We start from the raw sequence: 21,364 nt of genomic DNA, 5'->3' as shown, positions 1-21,364 counted from the left end.
GATAGTGATGTCATAACTGACATACATTTGGATTTGCATATATTTATGCATTTTATAAAATATGTTGATATGGTTTTCTTTTGCATATTATTGAAATATGTTTAATCTAGGTCATGCTAGTTCTGCTATTGTTTTTGTCCTGTTTTAGTTTGTGAGAAAGTGTGGTGGGAATTTAACATTATGGCTCCTCCTTGYAGGAACTTGTTTTRTRCCAGACACTGACCTTMCCTCGATGCCCATTGTGTTTTACCAAATCTCTTTATTGTTGTTACAGATGGTTAATCAAACTGAGCTTTACATACAGTTTTATACAAATATATGATTCATGTATGTTCTTGCATTGTTCCAAAATGCAAGTTTAKWTAAACWAAAAYATAAAAATGGSATCCAGTAAATAAAAGGTCAGTATTTAATTTTATTTTCAGAACATTTTAATTACTTGCTTTACTTTCTTTGAAAAGGATAAGAAGGATGGTCATGTTTTATTTTATTTCTTCAGCTCACTTCCRCTGGATGCAGGATTATTGCTTGTATCTTATTCTGAAGATTGGAATTTTGATTGTGGAGTCCCTTTTTTCATCACATTCTTTTATTTCCTTTATTTCTTTATTTTATAACTCAGTTTTTCTGACATGAAGCTTGGTTCAGCTTTTATGYTCACTTCTGAGCCCTGGAAAGAGCTGCAATTGTTCAATCAGATGGGAACTACAAACTTGTCTGCCACTTTTACCCAGAATGCACTGCAGTTAGTTGATTGCTTCTCTGAAAGTCTGAAAGCTGAGTGCTGACTTTAAAACTCCCCTTTTTCACGGAGCTCTTTTGATTTTTTGTTTTCAGACTCCTTTTCCTGATATCAATCAATCAATAAATCAATCAAATTTTGTTTGTATAGCACATTTCAGCAGCAAGGCATTTCAAGGTGCTTTACCTAATTAAAGAAAAAATAACATGTGACATTGAATAAACAGTAAAAAAGAGAAAGAGATTTTGACAAAAAAGATATAAACAAACTTTTGTTACAGAATTTAAGCGCCTGTCGTCGCCGGACTCTGCAGTCCGTTTAACAAGGGTATTATCAGGCCCCGTCGCCTAACAGGACAAGGTCTCCAACCTTGCAGGACCAGGTTCCGTCCACCTGTCACGCGAATGTTTGCGCTAGGACTTTGCCGTCCTACATGGATTTTTGTGCACTATTTTTTACCTGTCAAAGTCTAGAATTTACAGGGTTAAATTCTAGACTCTAATGACCCTCAGTCACTCGCCACTTTTACATCATTAGAAAGAGGAATTAAAATAAATTAATAAATAGATAAAAAGTAAAGATAAAAACATTAAAAACATCGAAGACATCAAAACCGGCACTCTAACCCTAATTTAGCCATAAGCAACTCTAAACCGGTGGGTTTTAAGTTGAGATTTAAAGGCACCCAGTGTTTCAGCTGTTTTACAGTTTTTTGGAAGTTTGTTCCAAATTTGTGGTGCATTGACACTTAATGCTGCTTCTCCTCGTTTGGTTCTGGTTCTGGGGATGCAGAGCAGACCAGAACCAGAAGATGTCTTAATGTGGCTCTGAAGGTTCAGGTCAGAGTCCATCACTACTCCCAGGTTTCAGGCTGATCGCTGGTTTTCAGTTGTAATAACTGAAGYTRTGCATTGATTCTAGTTTGCTTCACTTTAGGTCCAAAGATAATAACTTCAGTTTTGTTTCTGTTAAGCTGGAGAAAGTTTTCTCACATCCACACATTGATCTGTTCTAAGCATCTATTCAGTGACTGGATGGGTTCAGAGTCACCTGGTGACATCGTGATGTAGAGCTGTGTATCATCCGCATAGTTATGGTAGCTAATCTTATTTCCTGTTATAACCTGAGCCAGTGGGAGCATATAAATATTGAATAAGAGGGGTCCTACGACTGAACCTTGGGGTACCCCACATGTGACCTTTGACCTCTCTGATGAGAAGTTTCCGATTGAAACAAAGAAATCCCTGTTCTTTATGTACATTTAGGACATCATTAAAAAAAGTATTCAACCATGGAGTTACAATACTACCATCATTATATAAATATATTTTTTAGATTTCATTAAAAGAATTATGTTTATTATGTAAATCACTGGAATTTTCTGTTTAAGTTTTTTTGTTTGTTTGTTTGGAAGCTGTCACTAATGTCATTTTGGGTTTCAATGTTTTGAACAGTATCTGATGGGTGAAATATGGCCATCAGATACCATTCCCGCACTGTAAAACAGGGGGAACGGTATCTGATGGGGAAACGCGGATTGACGTAACGGCGGCGTTCAGTTTGTCTCCTAATGCCAAGATCGACTCAAAACCTTCCGCGATCGACGTGTTGCACCGCTACTCTAGAAAAGCACGAACAGTTCAAAACAATATGAAATGGGGAAAAAAGGTATTCATTAACTGATTAAGTCGTGTTTTAGATGAGTGATTAGCTGATTAGTGGGTGAACTCACGGCTGCACAGTGAACCCATTCATGTTTTACAGCAGACAGCCGCTCCTCTCTTGAGGGTACTGCGTACCCCTGCCGTACCCCCTTACTTTCACCCCTGAGCAACACCTTGTTGAAACAATAATCACTGAGATTATTGTTATTGTGTCATTAATTTGAGCACGTTATGTTGATTTTTGTTGTTGTTCTTTAATAAAGTTACGAACGTTTTGATAAGGAGTCAGTGGAGGACGTGCTGCTCCCAGCGTCCTGGCGGCGTTCAGTTTGTCTCATGATGCCGAGATGGACTCAAAACCTTCCGCGATCGACATGTTGCACCGCTGCTCTAGCAAAGCACGAACAGTTCAGAAACAATATGAAATGAGGAAAAAAAAGCTATTAACTGATTAAGTCGTGTTTTAGATTGTTCTTGAAAAACTAATCAGTCACGGCTGATTAGTGGGTGAACTCACAGCTGCACAGTGAACCCATTCATGTTTTGCAGCAGACAGCCACTCCTCTCTTGAGGGTACCCCCGCTAAATCTTTTAGGGGTACGCAGTACCCTGCCGTACCCCCTTACTTTCACCCCTGTATGTGTGTGTGTGTGTGTGTGTATGGATTTAATAAGTTTCTTAGTCCTATGAACATTTCTGGCCGTACGGTGGCGCTGTTTCACTTAAAATTCTACTTGCTTTTCTCGTCAAGTTAGTGAAAATAAACCGGAAAAGGGGACATTGCTATTTAAGCAAAAAACAGAAAAAGTTAGCTTTAAAAATATTTAAGCAAATAAAACTCAGTAATAAAATTTAAATGTTACTTATCTCAGACGCAGAAACAGATGTGGTGTTTTGGTGTTTGGCTATGTTGAGAATAACCGAGTTATTTTAGATTTTGAGCCTTTATTCTGAAAGATTCCAACCGGAAGTTAGATAGCGCCCAGTACCAGTTTAGTTGATGCTGCAGCTAACAGCAAAGTTGTCTTCGGAACCGCAAAGAAAGGCGGTCTGGGTCTTCTTTTCTGACATTTTAATGTTGTCGACCTTCTGCTGGTGGGTTTCACAGAGGTCGAGATGAATCTAGGTGGGTTTCTCCACCCCTAACCTTCACGAACGTTTCCTCCGCAAACCGTTATTAACAGTTTGACTTGATTTGTTTCCAGATTTGAGCGCTGAATCCCGTCTGAAGGAGAAGAAACAGCGGAGTTCGCCTGCAAAATCCCTTTAAAAGCTTTCAGCGGTTTGTTTTTAGCTTCATCTGTTTTTACCAGCGGTTCGGTTAGTGGTCGGGTATAAGCGAGTTTACGTGGTGAAATCATGGCGTTCTTCGTGAAAAAGAAGAAATTCAAGTTTCAGACCCAGCTGACCCTGGAGGAGCTCACCGCTGTGCCTTTCGTCAACGGGGTTTTGTTCTGCAAACTGCGGCTGCTGGACGGAGACTTTGTCGCTACTTCTTCCAGGTACAAAAAAAACAGTCAGAAAAAAGTTGCAAAATGGCTTTTAAATGCTTAGATAATGGCGTTTAAAAGTCAGGTTACACTTTCAGATCTAGTTTTAATGAATTTTTGGAGGAATTCTGGGAATTATACACACGTGCTTTGAGTTTTTTTTTTTAATGTCTGCCTCAATCAGTATTTTGTCTTTTTTGTTCTGGAAACTCTTCCTAACAGTTCGCATATGGGCTGCTAGGCCAACTTAACCTTGCAATGACATTCAATTTAATAAAAAAATAAATAAATGCTTTATTTATACTAAGCAAAAGTTAACTCAATCATGTACCTTGGTGATGATCTCCTGTAGCAGTCTGTCACGCAGTGCCTCCGAAGAGGCTTCTGACTGAAGATTGTTGCTGTATGCGAACAGATAAATATCTGGCAGCAGAGATAATATTTTCCTATTCTGGAAAAAATATTTTCCAGAATAGGAACATGGGGAAAATTTCCCCAATGTAAATTTCCCCAATTTACATTGGGGAAATTCAGGTGTAACAGGGACAAAGTGAGAGAATTGAGGCATGTAGATTCACAAAAAGATGAAAGTATAAATATATATATGAAAATAAGTTAAGAATAAGATATTGTACAAAAATACAACATAAAATACTGTACAGTTATCCAAAATGGTGCACTTTGATCCAAAAGAATGTGCAGCTGATTAGGATTATAGTATAAAATGTAAAAAAAAAAAAAAAAGTGTATTTGCACATTAAAATCGATAGACTATCTAGAATAAGTAAAAATAAAACTGTGTAGTAATATTACAGTAGCATGTTCTGGATCAACAACACGAGTTGTTAGCACAATTCTCAGTTCCTAGCTTCTTAGCACTGTTATGATGCCCTTGTCTATTTATTAAATATTTTGCTGTTGCTCCTAAGAAAATAATTAAAAACAAAAACACTGCAAACTTTGACCCAACTAGTTATTAGGGTTAGTTAGTGATCACACTTTTAACACACTTTTCTTCGGTCTAATATTTACATTTGTTTGATCTGAAACAAAGAAATCACAAAGGGGCAAACACTTTTTTTTTCTCAATCTCCTGAGACTTCTTCACAAATTACATGTTGAACCAAAAATGTAATTTGTTGCTGTTTGTAGCAGAGAATTATATCTTCCTTACCATCCTGTTCATTTTGTGGTGGCAAGATAAATATGGATCCTCATCCAGCCTTTTTCATCACAGCTCCAGGTTTTTTTTTATTCTGCTGTGATTGTGTGTATTTTTACATTTACTCAAGTTGATGTTTTTTCTTGTGGTCCTTTCCTGACTTGTAATCAGCAGAAGAAAGCCTTGAAAAACATGTTTTCTTGTTTTTCCCACTTTGAAGAGTGGCTAAAACAGGAAAATGTCATATTTAGTTATTTAAAAATTACTAGTCACTAATCAACTTGAAAAAGTAAAACTTACATTTAAAAATGTAAATAGGAATGATCAGTTTTGCCACAAAAACCCCCACAATATAAATAATCAAACTTTTGAATCTTTTAACATTTTCAGTGAGATTATGACACTGCAATAGAAACTGAAGCTTATAGGGGTGACAATAAAGTGAGAAAAGCTGCATTGTTTGTTTCTTATTAATGTTATCCAAGAATACTGACACCAAGTTGTCATAAAAAGGTGAAACTAGCTGCAGGATTGTCTGGTTTTAAGTTTTCTTCTTTCCTCAAAGCTCAGTTTTAGTTTAGTTTGCAGGTTGTTGAGTTTTTGCAGCTCAGGCCGTCTATCGGAGAACTTTTACCTCTTGAGTCATGTTTAATCGCAGGGTGTAGCCATGTTAAGCCACCTCTCTGAATCTCTGCGCTGGAACCTCTCATGATCTTCCAGACTAAACACAGCTAAACTCGGCTCATAAGATCTGTGTTTACAAGCTTTTAACCTCCACTGAGATTAGCCAGATTGGGAAGATGACTCTCAGCTGGAAGATTCAGATCTTCCTCTGATCAGTTCCCAACATCTGCAGCTTTAGCCTCTTTTCCTGCCCTTGTCTTTGATTTCCGATATCGGATTTGTTGTCTGGAAATATGTTTGCTTTGCATCTTTTCACTGATAAAGTGACTGATGCACTGGAGAATGTTTAATGTTTGCGGTCTGTCTCCTAAGGAAGCACAAGCACAGTTTTAAAATCCGTAAACCATTGTCCCAAACAATTTCAAGCTGCAGAGGTGTCAATGTCAAACTCATTTTTATTTTGGGCCCAGTCAATAAAAATAAAAAGTGAAAACTGGATAAAACAGGAAATCATGCCACTAATTTGGTAGTATTTCACATATTTAAAACAAAAACAAATCAATAATTATTACAGACAATTATCAATATTGCTTATATTGTTTTTCAGCTATTTTTTCCAGCCCTAAGGTAAACCAATAGAAAATTAATCAATTAAATTTCAGATCTTAATGTTATGTGTTGGCTGGTTTCAGATTAAATCTGTCTTAAATATTTACCACCTGAAGCTGATCTGCAGTTTCATCAGGTCTTCGAATCACATCACATCTTTTTCCACGTAACCAAACTGCATCTGTGCATGTCGTGCCAGAGGTCGTTCTCCTCTCTCCTGGTTATGCAACAGCTCTGATTTCCCTCCCTCCCGTCTCCGTTATCATCTGAAAACAAGGCGCTCTCAGAGGAGCGAGGGACGACACAGGGAGGCTCGTACGCAGATTAGGGTTATGTCACCGATCTGACAAACGTGGTCTTTGTACGACGGGCCTTGTTCTTGCCGTGGGTCGCGAATCGGGATCGGCGATCCATCGGGCTGTGAAAGAGGGTCACATGTTGGGAATGTGACTGACTGGTTCTCAGGGAAAGTTTTGTTTGGCTCCTCTGATCTCAGCCATCAGTGTCACTCACTTCAGATAACGCAGCTGCTGCAGGAAAACACTCCAGATAATCCAACCGCACTCTTCCTCATTGGTTCTTAATATTTGCATCTTTGCCAGAGCGCTGAGGAAATGAGCAATAAGATGGTCGGTGTAAAGAATCTGTGAATCTCCTGTTGTATCCGTGGATGATACATAAAGGACTAATAATCTGATTTTTGTTTTCACAACATTACTTCTGCACCAGTTACTCAACAGGTTGTTGCTAGGTAACCAAAGAGCGAGCAAGTGAGTGAGTTGCTAGGTAACCAGTGAGTGAGTGAGTGAGTTGCTAGGTAGCCAAAGAGTGAGCTAGTGAGTCGATTCCACCAACCTAGCTTAGCTGGTAGTTAAGAGGTTGAGCAGCTAAAGACTTACCTCTGCCTACATCTCCCAGAATGCTGTGGGGTTCCATTGTGGCAGGAAGGATCTCTGTCTGTTGACTGCCATGACATGCTAATATGTCAATTTCTGAGCACTGGAGACGATATGTCACAGCAACATGTGCTGGATGACACCATCAGTTGTCGACAAGCACTACTAATCCACCTCGTTTGCTTTTGCTGCTCCTCTTTAAATCTGCCTGGTCGTATGGGTAGAAAACCCGACTCCTTTGTTGCGTACAGATTTAATCTTTTTATAGACTTTTGTTCACGAGGCATTGCCTTTTAGGTCAATTATTGCCTCTGGTTTTGGATGTTGTGCAGCTGTAAAGAGTTTTGCTCTTATTTTTTTAACTTTCAGATGGTAACCATGGCAACCAGGGTTTCTTTTACACCTGGTTGCAGCTGATTAGCATATCATAAGTTCAGATAATGCCACCAAAAAGCAGAGAAAGGAGGAGGAAGTTCAAATCAAATCTTCCATCCATCACAATCTACAACGACTCTTTGAAGATATCTGGATGATATTAGTTATGACAATGTTTAATTTCCCTTTGGAATAAATGAAGTATTTAGTAATTAAATTTAATTAACATGTGCTGATGGTATTAAGCTTAGCTTGTTCCAGGTTCACTGGGTAAGCAAAATGTCACTTTGTTCCCAGATTTAATTAGATTTTTTTTATTTCATTCACTCATTAATAAATATGAACAGTTTATGTAACTACTAAAAGAAATCATGAATGAAAAGTAGCAGAAAGAAGTCTAAACTTATATCTGCCCTTTTACATAAAATTAGCCAATCAACTCGGACCATTACAAGCACATTTCAAATGCACAACAAAACATCAGCTCATTTAACGAAACATTGCTCTTCATCATAGTAATTTTCAAATTTCTTTTAAAAGCAGAGATTTAGGACGTATTATCTCACTTTCAAGATTGTTCCACAAACTGACACCTTTAATTTAAAGGCGTCTTTTCATTATTGTGTTGTGAATCCAATTTTTTTTTTTACTTCAGTTCCTTTTAAGTTGTATTTCCTTTTATCTTTGCAAATCTGTTGTGAATTTTCCTTGGTAAAAGTTTTTATGCGCTTTGTATATAAATAGCAAAATATTGTACTCCATCAGTTCATGAAGTTTCAATAAGTTTAACTGTGAAAAGGTTCATCATTAGATGTGGGGGGGAAAAACTGTGACTTTGTCCAAGTTTTTAATTTTTTCGTATTGAATGTTGACGTCTCTGCTCCATATTCTTAACCGAACCCTCTTCCATCTTTTGGTCTGTTGAGTTTATAGAATTTGAAAGTAGATTTTACTCCACATGGAAAACATTTTAAAACTGAAGTTATCAGACATTTATCAACACAGGAAGGAGCCCGTTTCATCCAGTCGGCCACGTTCCCCAGCTGAAAATGTGCTTTCATTCTGTGCAGCTTTAGAAACAGATGGCCTCCATCTTGATTTGGCAGAAATTGGGCTCTGCTGTGACGGCGTCTTTCCATTATCAGCACTGCCTTTCTATTTGTCACACATTTAATGTTTACATTTCAAACATTTTATAGTTTGGTTTTTCATTCTTGTTGATTCTGACATCTCAACACTGAACAGTTTTGTGCAGGGCAGCTTGGCTGTGGGAGATAATTCTCTCTGGATCGGGGTTTATCGACTCTGTTGTGGAGACGAAATAAGAGCCAAGGATATTTTTATTGATGAAGTTTTATAAAGAACAGGAATGTTGGAGTGCTTAGGAGAGGGAACGGTTGGGTTTTAAGAGGGTGAGCACAGAAAGTGAAGATCTCAGAAGTGTGTTCACCAGAATTTATAAGCCTTTTTTTTTTTTTGGTGACATAAAGGCTAACTGTCAATAAAATCATTCTAAAACTTTTTTCCCATATTATTTGTGCAGTATTATCCGGCAGTATTAGTTGTGAAAAACAACCGAATCCTTCAGTCAGAGATGGCAGAGAGATGCAAAAATCAAAAAGATCTAAGGTTCAAAGGTCCCAGTCAGGAGAAGTCTACAAAAAAATGCACAGTATTCTTCATGAAATACTTCAGTGAAGCCTGTCGTTAATTGGGCTATTTATTTTCCAATGTGAAGGAAATAACATTTGGTCCAAAGCTTCTGAGTGTTTGCTAGAAAGTTGAAGATGGATTTAATATTTCAGCAGCACCAAGACTCCAAGTCCACTTCCAAATCGGCAACAGAATAAAATGTTTGTAATGGCCGAGGCAGAAATAAATCTAACAGAAAATCTGTTTGGTCACTTGAAGAAGAATGTGAATAAGATGTTGAGTTGGAGAAACTTTGTAAGGCCAAATAATGATGGACTTTGACAAAAGCAGACTGAATGTTAGCATCAAACCAAAAGGTATTTTAATAAAGTAGTGGATTAGGGTTGTAAACAAATTGTTTTGTTTTAATGCTTAGTGGCTGATATGAAATAAAGACATATGCATGGGTTCGTTCCGAGAAGGTTTTGACTCCATGAGTCGGGGGGTTTTAGGTAATGTCGATATATTTCCAATGTTGATTTGAAATGTTGGAAGCTTTGCAATATTAGTATTCAAGTAAATTAACATTGAATTCCTTACTTTTAAGCTGCCGCTCCAGTTGTGGGTTGCTTTCCGGTTACGTTTGTCGGGTTTGTTTCCCGGCAGCTTGTTCAGGATGTGCTTCTTAGGAGCCTCAGCAGTGCAGTGAACCTCTGGGTGGAGTTGGCACAGCGTCCGGGCTGTCTACTGTTGACCTTTTGGGAAAATTTAAAGTGTCTCTTCCCCTCCATCTGCAAAACACTGGGGAAGGTTTTGGTCTTGTTGGATGGTGAGCTTCTACCAATGGTATTTATAAAAAGCTGAGATTTTGTCTTTTTTTGTCATAATACAGTAAGAAAAATTTGTCAGTTTGTGTTCTTTAGAGTCTTTGTATGAACCTCAGTGGATCAACTTTGTACATTTTTAAGTTTTAGAGGTTTGGCACAACATTTCTGAGGTTTCGTCCCTGTTGGAGTCTGCTTTAGTGAATCAGTGGAAACAACCAGGAAGCCATCCATGGAGGTCTTTTGTCCCTTGCAGTGTTAGACTGGAGGAAAAAAGAGTCACTTTTTCCAAAGTCTCCAGACATAATCGAGTTTGTGCTTTAGTCCAGAGAGACGAGGAATGGGACTCGTAATGAAAAGCAGGAAGGATCCCAGAAAGGGAGCGAGAGTTTGTCAGGGATCAACCAGGACGATCCGCTTTTTCAGCAGCTGTTTCCTGTTTTCATCAGACTTTTCCAGTTGTGTTTTGATGGGACGTGAGGGAAGGTGAGTGGGTTGGTTTGGACTGGACCCGGCTGCTGCCTGAGCAGGTAATCAAAATGGACTTCCTTCCACACTGCAGCTTCCCAGGGAAACTGATTGTTAATGCTTCTCCGCTCCGTGTTTGTGTTTCTGCTTTGGATGAACCGGAGGAGAAACTTCAAAATCTTGATTTAGGTTCTGATGAGATGGAAAAACGTTAGATGGTTTCCCTTTTATTCGTCACACTAGCTGCATTTCCACCTCATATGTGCGCAAAACTTAGAGCTGGACAAAAATGGCTAGAAGCTTATCGATAATTACTCATTAATTTTCTGTTTTAAATATCTGGAATACTGCCAAACTGGTGGCATGATCTTTCCTCTTTTATCCACAGTTTTCACTCCACACTGTTTTTAAAAATATATTTTTAACCAGTTATGAAGCACAGTGGTGAAAATCTAAACAACAATATTATTGTTAATCCCAATAATTTTTGAGACAATTTCTCGGTGAGCTAAATTTGTCGTCCTGACTGGCCCAGCGATGATGGCCGCTAAGACTGAAAGGAGTGTTGGCGTTCAGTGTTTGACCCTGTAGTGTTTGGGAACATCCTGACTCCTCCCGTCCTGACGTCACCATCCCCGCTGCAGGATCTCTGCGCTCTGCTCTCGGGTCGTTTATCTGAGCCCCCAACGCGACCCGACCCGACCCAGCCGCGGCCTTCCAGAGCAGCCAGGATGGTAGATAAGGATCCCATACCGCCTGACATGATGAGTCATCACATGCTGGGGTCCAGCGTGGGGCCATCGGTCGTCACGGACAGCATGTTTACTTATCGCTCATTCAGGCCGGGGGTTAGTTTATCTTCTTCAGGCTGATCAGAGGGAAGAGAGTCAATTTCTGTTGAATATTCTGTTGGTTTTAGACTCTTTCCTCCTGGTTCAAACCAAGCAAAGCTCTGATAGATGGAGCCCAGACTTATTTACTGAAGCCTGTCTTTCCAGATTAAAGACGTTTGGTGTCAGGGAGGTCAAAGTAAACATGAATCCAGGAACTCAGGGGTGTCCAAAATGTGGCCCACTGAAGGATTTTGGGCGCCCCCAACATCAGTTCTTGAAATGAGCAAATCTGGTCTGCAAGCATTAGTAGTAGATGCAGATATAGGCCTGTCATGGTAAATTTTACTGGATGATTAATTGCAATAATGTTGTCATTTTGAGAACATTTTCAAGTAATATAATGGTAATGGCATAGATCACACATCCTCAAAGATCAATAAACTAAGTTCTCATGGACACTTAACAGTGGAACTGAAACACATGTCAAATATCCAAAATAAATAGACAAAACAACAGAAATTATAAAATGATTTACGAAGTCTCTGTAAGCAAAGTTGTCTTTCAGAAAATGGAGCTGGTTGAGACGAAAGCACCAAACTGAAGACTTCTGTCATCCAATTTTTGGTGGAAAGAAAGAAAGGAGAAAAAATGATAAATCATTTAGATGGAAATTATTGAGCTTGTTTAAATTTATAATGCTTTTTCAGGCAGTACGTTTTGTATTTAATGTTTAGCGATAGACCCAGTCAAAGCTGCTCAGCTTCTTATTGGTGAACTTGAACTACGCCATTGGTGAAGATTTTCCTGACTAAGCTTTTCCAGGAAGGAGTTTATATTAACGTGGGTCTCCATGGTGCCTGCCATTCTGACAGAAGATGCAGAAACTATTTTAAGATGCAGACATGGTTTCCTTGGAATTTGCTCCATGCATTTCTCTGCAAATCGCACAAAGATCAGAAAATAACAACCAACAAAACAAAATGCCATTCAGGAGACTAGGAGAGAGAACAAACCAGCAGTTAAGCCTCTATGAAAGGACAGACAAGACTTTGTTTCCTAAAGTTTTTCTGTAAAACTCGGGGTTTCTAGCTGCGTGTTTAGGCTCTGGATGGATCAGTAGAAGCCTTAATCCTAATCCATGCCTCTCCCACCACATCCTGTTTAATTACTGTTCAGCAAAAGATAAAAAATTCTTTACAAAATAAATTAGTTGCATGTCAAACCTTGTCCTCTTTCACCATTCTTCCAACATTGCTATTATCATGTTATCTCTTAAAATAAACACTTGCTCAAATCATTTTGTTTTGTGCTTTCAGTTAAATTTGCTTCTGTAAATATTTTCGTTTTGATGAGTTGGAACTCACTCACCGCTGCAGCTCTGATTTGCTTTCCTATATTACTCATTGAAGGGAATTTCCATTTCCATATTTTCATGATGAACTGAGGAAGTCCTCCCTCTTCCTCTTCCTCAGTAATTAACCCCACAGTCAACATAAAAGACAACCGTGAGAGGAAAAACCTGGATTTAAATCTACCAATTAAAAAAATTAATCTCTTCTTACAGTCAAAGCAACATGATAACTAGTTCAGTGCAGAAGCACTCATTCATTCACCGCCGTTTTCCAGCCGGAAAAATTGAAATAACTTCTCATAACTTTGGTATTGAAGGTTAAGCGAATCGACATAATCAGAGGAGAAAGTAATTTTTAAAATTATGTCTGAATCTGCAATGAAGGAGGAAACTGTAGAAACTGAAAAAAGAAACAAAATAATAAGTGTTTTGTTTAGTTTCAGGGGGAAAGTATCACATAAATTCCTGTTGGCACAATAAATGATTTCATAATTTACTTTTTTTTTTTAGTTAATCAGAGTTTCTAGGAACTACAGACTGGTTCTTGTTTCCCATGGGTATAAATATGGTGTGACACAGAGGTCAGTTTCTTTTAGCCAGTTGACACTAACTGGACAAGGAGTCATATTTATTTTGGCACCACACACAGTTTGGGGAGAGTAAGGCAGCTAAAATAAGTCTCAGAAGCGCATTGTGGAGGAACTAGAGCATCTTGGAGACACCAAGTCTCCACAACAACCATTAGCTGTTCTATCATGCAAAATTTACATTTCGCACACTTTTGTACTTTCATTTGGGATTTTACTGCTTCTAAAAACAGACCAAGAGCTTAAAATATACACCCAGATGATTTTTTGGCAATAAGTTCATGTTTTATGATGTCTGAAAAATGAGCCATTTCAAAAACCTTCTGAATGTAACGTCACAAATCAGCAGGGCTCTGCCCATTTCCTAGCAACCCAGCAGAGCTCCAGCACATTTGGTCAGTGGTTTTACTGCTGCATTCGCTGTACAATGGTTACTGAGTTACTATTTAGAAACCACTTGCTGCATTCTTATTTGTTGTGCAGGAGGCTCCACTTCTGCTTGTCAATGGTTTACAGTTGTATGATTGTCTGTCTGCTTGCAGTCATTTTCGCATGTGAGTGTAAATGTTGAGTTAGGGGGCGTGGTCAGCAGCACTGATTTGGATTTAAAGTAACAAGAGGCCCTAAAACAGCTCATTTTGATCTGATCAGACTAAAATCTCATTATCCAAGAATGAGTATTGTGCAAAGAACGTAACGAACATGTTCAGTATAACCCATAGATGTTTCCCAACTTGTTCAAAGAAGCATAGTAGGTCACCTGATTCAGCTTAAACCTCTGACTGCACAACTACTGGTAAATGTTTCCCCACAATCTCCTCTGATGTTAAAAGCAGAGAGCAGAATTAAGGGTGGCAAACAGCTGAAAAATAAAGGGTCGGTGTGAAGGGTCTCCTCCTCTTCCTCAGAGCTGCTGGCAGCTCGTCGATGGATTTCAGCGTGAGGTTTCCATGGAGCCTGAACAAAGCCATCTGGACTGAGGAATGTGGTTTGGGAACGCTCTGGCGTACATGCTGCGGAGCGAAAGCGTAGGGGTCCTGATAAGACCTGGGAGTGTGTGCGTGCGTGCTGTTGGGTTTTAACTTCTTCTCAGAAACTCGCTTGTTTCCCGGGAACAGCGGATCATCAAACAGCCTCCCAAACGAGGGAAATTACATGTCCTTTTATCTTAACAGGCCTGTTTTAGATTTGAGCTTTTGTTTGTGGGCTTATTTTGGTTTTAATACGTGTATACCCGGACTTCAGTTTATTTAATTTCATTTCATTTAAAAATGGAGGTTTAAAAATCTCATGGATCTTTTTATAAATGACAACAGCATGTGCTCTTAGAGAGCTACATCTCCAGAAAACAATTAAAAGAACTTAAAGACAAAAATAAGCCTGCATCCGACCATGATTACGTTTCCTTCCACTGGCAGGCTGAGACTACAACAACCTGGAGTACATTTCCTCAAGTCAAGTTCCTCAATGAACCGTCTGTAACGTAAAAACCAGACGGTTTTTATGAGTAAAATCTCCTCTTCTCACTGACAGATCTGCTCCTATAAAATCTAAGGCATTTAAATGCGGCTCATGATTCAGCTGTGATGCGTGACTCTAACTGGTTAAAAAAGTGAGGAAAGAGCAGAAATGAGGAGGTAAAAATCAGTGCGTGTTGTTGGGAGAGCTTTGGGGATAATGAATAACTTGAAGGGGGGAAGGGCGTGTTGAGAGCAGCTGCTGCTGCAGAGCAGCTCAGCCTGTTCATAACAACTTCCAGTAGAAGAACCTCGACAGGACAAGGGTTCACTCAGCACGTCTTAATGCTCAGTTACCATATTTTTGCTGAAATCTGGTTGTTTTAAGCATGGCTAATCATGCTACTAATTAAACCCAACAGCAGTCAGACCTCTGTGAGAACCGTTTACATTCCCAAAGCGGCTCAAATGCACAGAAGAAGAACGTTAACGTCACACAGCAGCGCGTTGTTTACAAAGTACTAGTAGATGGAGCCGTTTATAGATCGATTTTAAAGTTATTCAGCAATGTGAGCCAACAGCATCGTCACAAGATCATAACTAGGAGGAAGCTAAGAAAAAGAAATCATTACTGACTGCAGCGTCTGCAGAGACGTCTGTTTGGATGTGAAGTCAGACACAAGAGTGGTTGGATTATGGTGTGATGCGCTCCAATGACACAAACGTCTTTTATAAGTTCATAATTATAATTTTCAGCCGTTGTTTACGTCCAAATTTACCGCATTTTTCTGGTGTAGAATTATGATGCGTCTCTCACGTCAATGACGGATAAAAGGCAACAAAACACTTCAAAACGGTGGGTTGCAAATCCGATTTGCCATGGAAAAGTCAGATGTATAAATGAAAAACAACAGATTTGTATTGCATTTGTCTGATGTGTGAACGTAGTTACAGTTATTCTAAAGGTTGCAGTCTGTCATGTGAATGATGTTGTTCCCCATTTATTTGAAGATTCTGACTCAAAATGAACCAAATTAAATCAACATGGTTACAATTTTGCTTGTGGTGGGCTGCAGTCTGTAGAGAGTTCAGTCTCATGATTTTGGTTTTTGTTTTTTTTTCTGCAAAATTTCCTGTCACTTCTTTATCCAAGCAGCCAGTTTCCTGGGATCCCTTTTTACTGACTTTTTTTTTCTTTTTTACAAACTTTCTATCCAGTATCTGGCCTTTATCAAGTACCTGATCTTATTTGAGCGGCATCATTTGTGGGAAGATGAAAGTTAAAAATCTAAACATATATTTCTTCAGTGGAGATGTGCGTGACACGTAGTTGGAGAGAGAAGATTTTATATTAATAAAAAAATGTATAAAAATAAAGGAGGGAATATTAGAGGGGAATACAATACATATGAGGGATTCTGTTTGTCTTGTGCAATGATGTGAGATCAGATTTGTTGTGGCTTGGGTCTATAAATAAACTTATGGTAATTTAATTTTTACATTTTTCATCCACTTTCCTTGGATTTTTAATCAATTATTAGGTTCTTTTCCACTGTTTTCATTAGAATATTCCAGGGACATTAAATTATTTTAGGATTTTAGCTGTTTTGTCTTTTAACTTTCTGTCAAAATCGACTGAATTTGATCAATAACATTCATCTGCTGTAGTGCTGATTTAGTTCAACTCTTTGTTTTTGGTTTTTCCTTATTGTGTTTTTTCACTTTGTGTAAAGGATTAGTTACCAGCTGTAAGCATGTAGAGTCACTGCTAATTAAAACACGTTTTCTGCTGGTTTGGCTTTAAATGTTCAGGTTAAGCTGAGTAAACACCAGGTTTCCAGACATGAAGGTTTTTCTTGCTTTGAAGATATCAGGTGGCAGAAAATCAAATTTCCGAGTTTTCCACATGTCACATTTTCCACTCTGCTCATAAGGATCCGAAGCTGCTGCAGCGGTTTGCAGGACCTGCTGATCACATTGGTTGTTGTTTTCAGGAAGGAGGTTTGTTTTCACACAGATTGACTGCTTCCTGGCTATCATGATGAAATGCTGTCGCTCACAGGCTTTTCTCACCAGGGTTGTACAAATCGGTGTACGCTGGATCCTTGACAAAAGGCCACAAGGTCGCAAATCTCCACTTCAGAGTGTTTTAAATGATAAATTATATTTTATGTTTTGAGCTGTTGATCTCGGCTCCATCATGACTTAATTTCCCAGTTAACCTCCTGATTATCCCCAGAGGGGAGTCACTGACCCGTTGGGCGATTACAGGAAGAATTTAAGCTTTCGTGTTTGTGTGATGGAGAGAGAAGAGATATTCTGAAAACGGTTCCTAAAACGTTTTTGTTCCTTTCCTTCCTGACAGAGAGGAAGTTCATGAGAACTGTGTCCGCTGGAGGAAGAGGTTCACCTTTGTGTCGAAGATGAGCGCCAACCCTCACACCGGGGTGCTGGATCCGTCCGTCTGCAGGGTCTCCGTCAGGAAGGTACGACCCACAACGTCAAGAGGGAGGGAGACGATTTCTCACCTGGTGTTTCACTTTGGAGGGAGATTCCGTTTTAATACGGTTTTATGGGCACTGGCTGAGCCATGCTGGGTTACACACTGTGCTGTGGATTTTTACATCATATATATATAAATCTGGTGTTTAAATACTACCAGGGTTTTACAGGAATGTGTTCAGGTTTCCTGTTTAAGCTTTTCTAGAAGAAATAAACAATTTGGATAAATAGTTGTTTTTCCCCAAACATTTTACAAACGCATGGAATAAAAAGTCCATCCACCCACTCATATTTTACGTCCTTGTTTACTGACTTATTCATCATCTCACCTCCTTACTTGTATATTCACTTGTTTTTTTACTGACTTATTAACTTGACTTCTTATTTACTTACTTACACTTTTGCTTGTTTTGCTCCATTTTTATCCCTTTACTTATTTAGTTCCTGTCTTGCCTACGTCAGAAACAATCAGGAGTTTTGACTCTGTGAATTTGTTGTAGATGTTCTGCTGCTCGGTCTGCTGGAGCACTGTGTTGACTTTCAGTCGGTAACAGCAGGTTTGGATCTTTTTAGGCAAATGTTTCAGAGACACTTTAGTGCAGATGCTAAATCTTTCAACCTGCTCATTAAACTCCACAGCAGGAGACGAGTGCGTGCGTGCGTGCGTGCGTGCGTGCGTGCGTGCGTGTGTGTGTGTGTGTGTGTCTGTGTGTGTGGTCTCCGCCTTTCATTTGATCTATTTGATTGAAGGCCTGTAATTGGAAGCTGACTTAATCAGAACTGAATCACTGGGTTCATTACTGTCTTCCTGTTTTCCCTGCAGGAACTGAAAGGAGGAAAAGCGTATTCGAAGGTAAGAGTTCCTGTCTGCCTCCTATAAACGCATAGAAACAGTTACAGATGGGCCCGTGTCCCTCCTGTAAACCTTAACGTCACGTCATGTAAATATTAGCATTTCTCGCTGCGCTTTCACGAGTAAAACCTCCTGCTGGGTGCAAACATGAATCAAAAACCTGTCCGCCTTGCACTCACGCTTGCCTGGAAGCTGGGAAAACATCCTGGCAGCTCCTCTCTGAGCATGACGCCTCCGAACAGATGAGTCACGTCTCATGAATGCAACAAGGTCGATCCCCGCCTGGACCTAAACTCACGCCGACTCATGGATGATGTTGCACGACAGGAACCGCTTCCTCTGTTTCTGCCCGCTCTCCTTTTGGATTTCCTTTAGTTAAATTTACTCCACTTCCCTCCTTAGAGGTTGCACCTATGAAAACAGAAGCTCTGCTAAAGAAAGGGAAACCTGGGGAAAGAAGAATGGGAACGTTCAACTTTAGCCCAGTTGATTGGAAAAAACAGAACGTCCAGCGTGGATAACGATTCCACCTGGAGGTTGAAGTTAAGGTCGAGCAGATGAGGGTCTTATCTGAGGTATTTGTGTCAACACTGGAATTTAGAACCTCCTGACCTACACTTCAGAGGTCAGAGGTTTTAAATCGAGCAGCGAGCGCCACATTCTTGGCTCGTGAGAACTTTGACAGGTCAAGATTTATCCGGCAGAAAGCAGTTTGAGTTGGAGGAGCAGATTGGGTCGGGGTCTCCTGCTTCATCACCGGGATGAAAACTGGGCCGTGAAATTACAAGTTTTATAAGACTTGAGTTTTTTAGTATCGGCGTCTGCTGATGTTAGAAATTTTTTTACGTAAAACTGGGCTGATAATTAAATACGTTTTAGGAGCCAGTTTTATCTCTTAGTACCTAAATTTACATCCAATTTTATAAAGACATTACTTGTGTTTTTTTTTTATCAGTCAGATGTGAAATTAGTGTGAATTTTGCACCTACATTAATATAAATGTGGTATGATGCTAATTAGATTCACTAGGCACTTAAGGAATGAAGGGCTTTTCATTTCCAATATGTTTAACTTATTGATGTTGCTAACGCTCAACAAGACTTTGAAATTGAGTCAAAATATGAGTTTACACAACCATTGCTTTTTCATTATTAGTGTTTTAAACTTCATATAGAAGCAACATATGGAGTCGTGACTCGCCCCAACAGCTGCTTTTCTTCTTCTACTGTAGATTAAATGCAACATGACAGGCGTTGTCCCCACTGCTTCAGGCTCTCACCAGATTATGTTATACAAACCAGACACTGTAAATGCTTTGAAGGGGAATTAGTCTCTCCACTTAGTCTGAGCAGGAAAGTAACATGTTCCTGTTTAATTCCAGATTTAAGATAAAGATGTCTTCAATGTTAAAAATAAACTCAAGTGGTTCTTTTCGCTCCCTGTCATGAACTAAAACTAGAAGTGTTGCTGTTAACGAAGTGAAATTGCTCTGGCTGCTAAACACTGGGTGTCACAGGATTCTCCCGTTTTCTCAGCGTGTGCCTGAAATAGATGGCAGTGAAAGCCTCCATTAGTGAATCTAGAATTAACTAAACTCCTCTTCCCCCCTCAGCTGGGCTTCACAGACCTCAACATGGCCGAGTTCGCCGGTTCCGGCTCCACGGTGCGCTGCTGTCTGCTGGAGGGATACGACACCAAGAACACGCGGCAGGACAACTCCATCCTGAAGGCAAGATGGCGGACGGACGGCATGAAAACCGAGCTTGTATAAAACGTTACGGCCTCGTTTATATAGCTGAACAGGAACCAGTTTGATCTCTATCATGTTAAACTGATGAAAGAGCTCAGTCTGGACTGGTTTTCTGGACCAGACATGAAGCTTTTTTTAATTTAGAGGGCCTGAGCGTGCCTGATTATAAAGATAAAATGCCTTGGAAAGTTTGTCAGATAATTCTTTGAGATTTTAAACCATGTGTCGGTTAAAGCTGCAGTACGTAACTTTTGTTAATTTTTCTATTTATTTGTTAAATTTATTATGTCATGGCAGATGATTGATGAAAAAAATATAGCCTCTTTATCTTCTCCCAGTTTCCCAATACTAACTACAGAAATATACCACTCAGTCAGAAACAACCAATCAGTCACAGGAGGAGGGTCTTAGCGCTGTCAATCACTCTCATGCTCACCTCCTCCTACCACAACTGTTTTCACGGATGCTAATGCTAGTAGCATAGCCACCGATGATGACAGATCAATGGTTTTCCTGTATCAGAAAGTTGTTTCTCCACCATTAAAATGTTTTTCAGCACCAGTCAGAAGAAGTTTCAGTTGTTCATTTTAGTCTTTAATAGATTTTAAAATGAGTTTAAATTCCTAAATACTTTGTAGGATAAAAACCTGAAATGGTCTTGCAGCAGTCAGACGGTCTCCATCCATTCAGGGAGGAGTCTGGGGCTCTGCAGCGCCACCTAGAGATCACCAGTACACTCTGCTCCGAAGCCAGTCCAGTCACATGAGCTTAATGCATGTTCGGGTTTATTCTGCAGAGTTTCACTTTCTTTGACTAGAACGTTTTGTCTTCTGCTAAGAAACGTATTTCTGCCCTACAAAAAACACAAAACTGCATGAACTGATTAATAGAAAAATACATTTTGACAAATATGATTAAAAAACAACTTTTATGATGTCAGGAAAGTGAAATGGAAGAAGTTTCTTCATCTGAGCCATTGTTTTTTGTTTTTGCATCTTACAGGTGATCATCGGAATGACTCTTCTTTCTGGAGATCCGTGCTTCAAAACGTAAGTAGGAGCATAAATTCAGTTTTTCTCTAAAGAGGCTGGAACCAAATCCTTCCTACTGCCTTTTTAAACTAAAATTTTAAAACCATTTAGGTGATATTTTTACTGTTACCCCTCCAGGTGTGTCTGAAACATTTACAGAACTCGTTGGTTCTGCTGACGGCCTTCATTAATCTGATCACAGATTACATCTGCAGGCGGCCTGCGGAAAATAACCTGCAAATTTACCTGAAAGTAAACTTAAGCTGCTCTTGTTTCTCTCTCAGAAATGCATTTTGTTGATTAAAACACCAAGACATCAGACATCCTGCTAAAGAATCAAACCAGTCCAGATGTTGATGTTTTGAATTATTTAAGAGCAGAAATGGTTTCTGGTTCTGGTTCTTACTGGGTCTGTTCTGGTTCTTACTGGTTCTTACTGGGTGTGTTCTGGTTCTTACTGGGTCTGTACTGGTTCTTACTGGGTCTGTTCTGGCTCTTACTGGGTCTGTTCTGG

The 21,364-nt window shown here is 39.4% G+C and overlaps 1 protein-coding gene across 1 annotated transcript in view; it reads left to right on the top strand.

Moving 5' to 3' along the window:
• The first annotated feature begins 3,365 nt into the window (after positions 1–3,365).
• eeig1a (estrogen-induced osteoclastogenesis regulator 1a) overlaps positions 3,366–21,364 on the top strand; it is a 22,646-nt gene continuing 4,647 nt past the window's right edge. Inside the window, exons 1-6 of the mRNA XM_008417781.2 lie at positions 3,366–3,532; positions 3,612–3,908; positions 17,080–17,200; positions 18,040–18,069; positions 19,682–19,798; positions 20,822–20,868. Coding sequence (XP_008416003.1) covers positions 3,766–3,908; positions 17,080–17,200; positions 18,040–18,069; positions 19,682–19,798; positions 20,822–20,868 — 458 coding nt within the window. The 5' untranslated portion in view covers positions 3,366–3,532; positions 3,612–3,765. The remainder of the gene's footprint in view (positions 3,533–3,611; positions 3,909–17,079; positions 17,201–18,039; positions 18,070–19,681; positions 19,799–20,821; positions 20,869–21,364) is intronic.

This window comes from Poecilia reticulata, linkage group LG9 (assembly GCF_000633615.1).
Source record: "Poecilia reticulata strain Guanapo linkage group LG9, Guppy_female_1.0+MT, whole genome shotgun sequence".
Taxonomy (NCBI): Eukaryota; Metazoa; Chordata; class Actinopteri; order Cyprinodontiformes; family Poeciliidae; genus Poecilia; species Poecilia reticulata.
The sequence above is the reverse complement of the archived record's forward strand: the minus strand, read 5'-3'. Positions and strand labels throughout refer to the sequence as shown.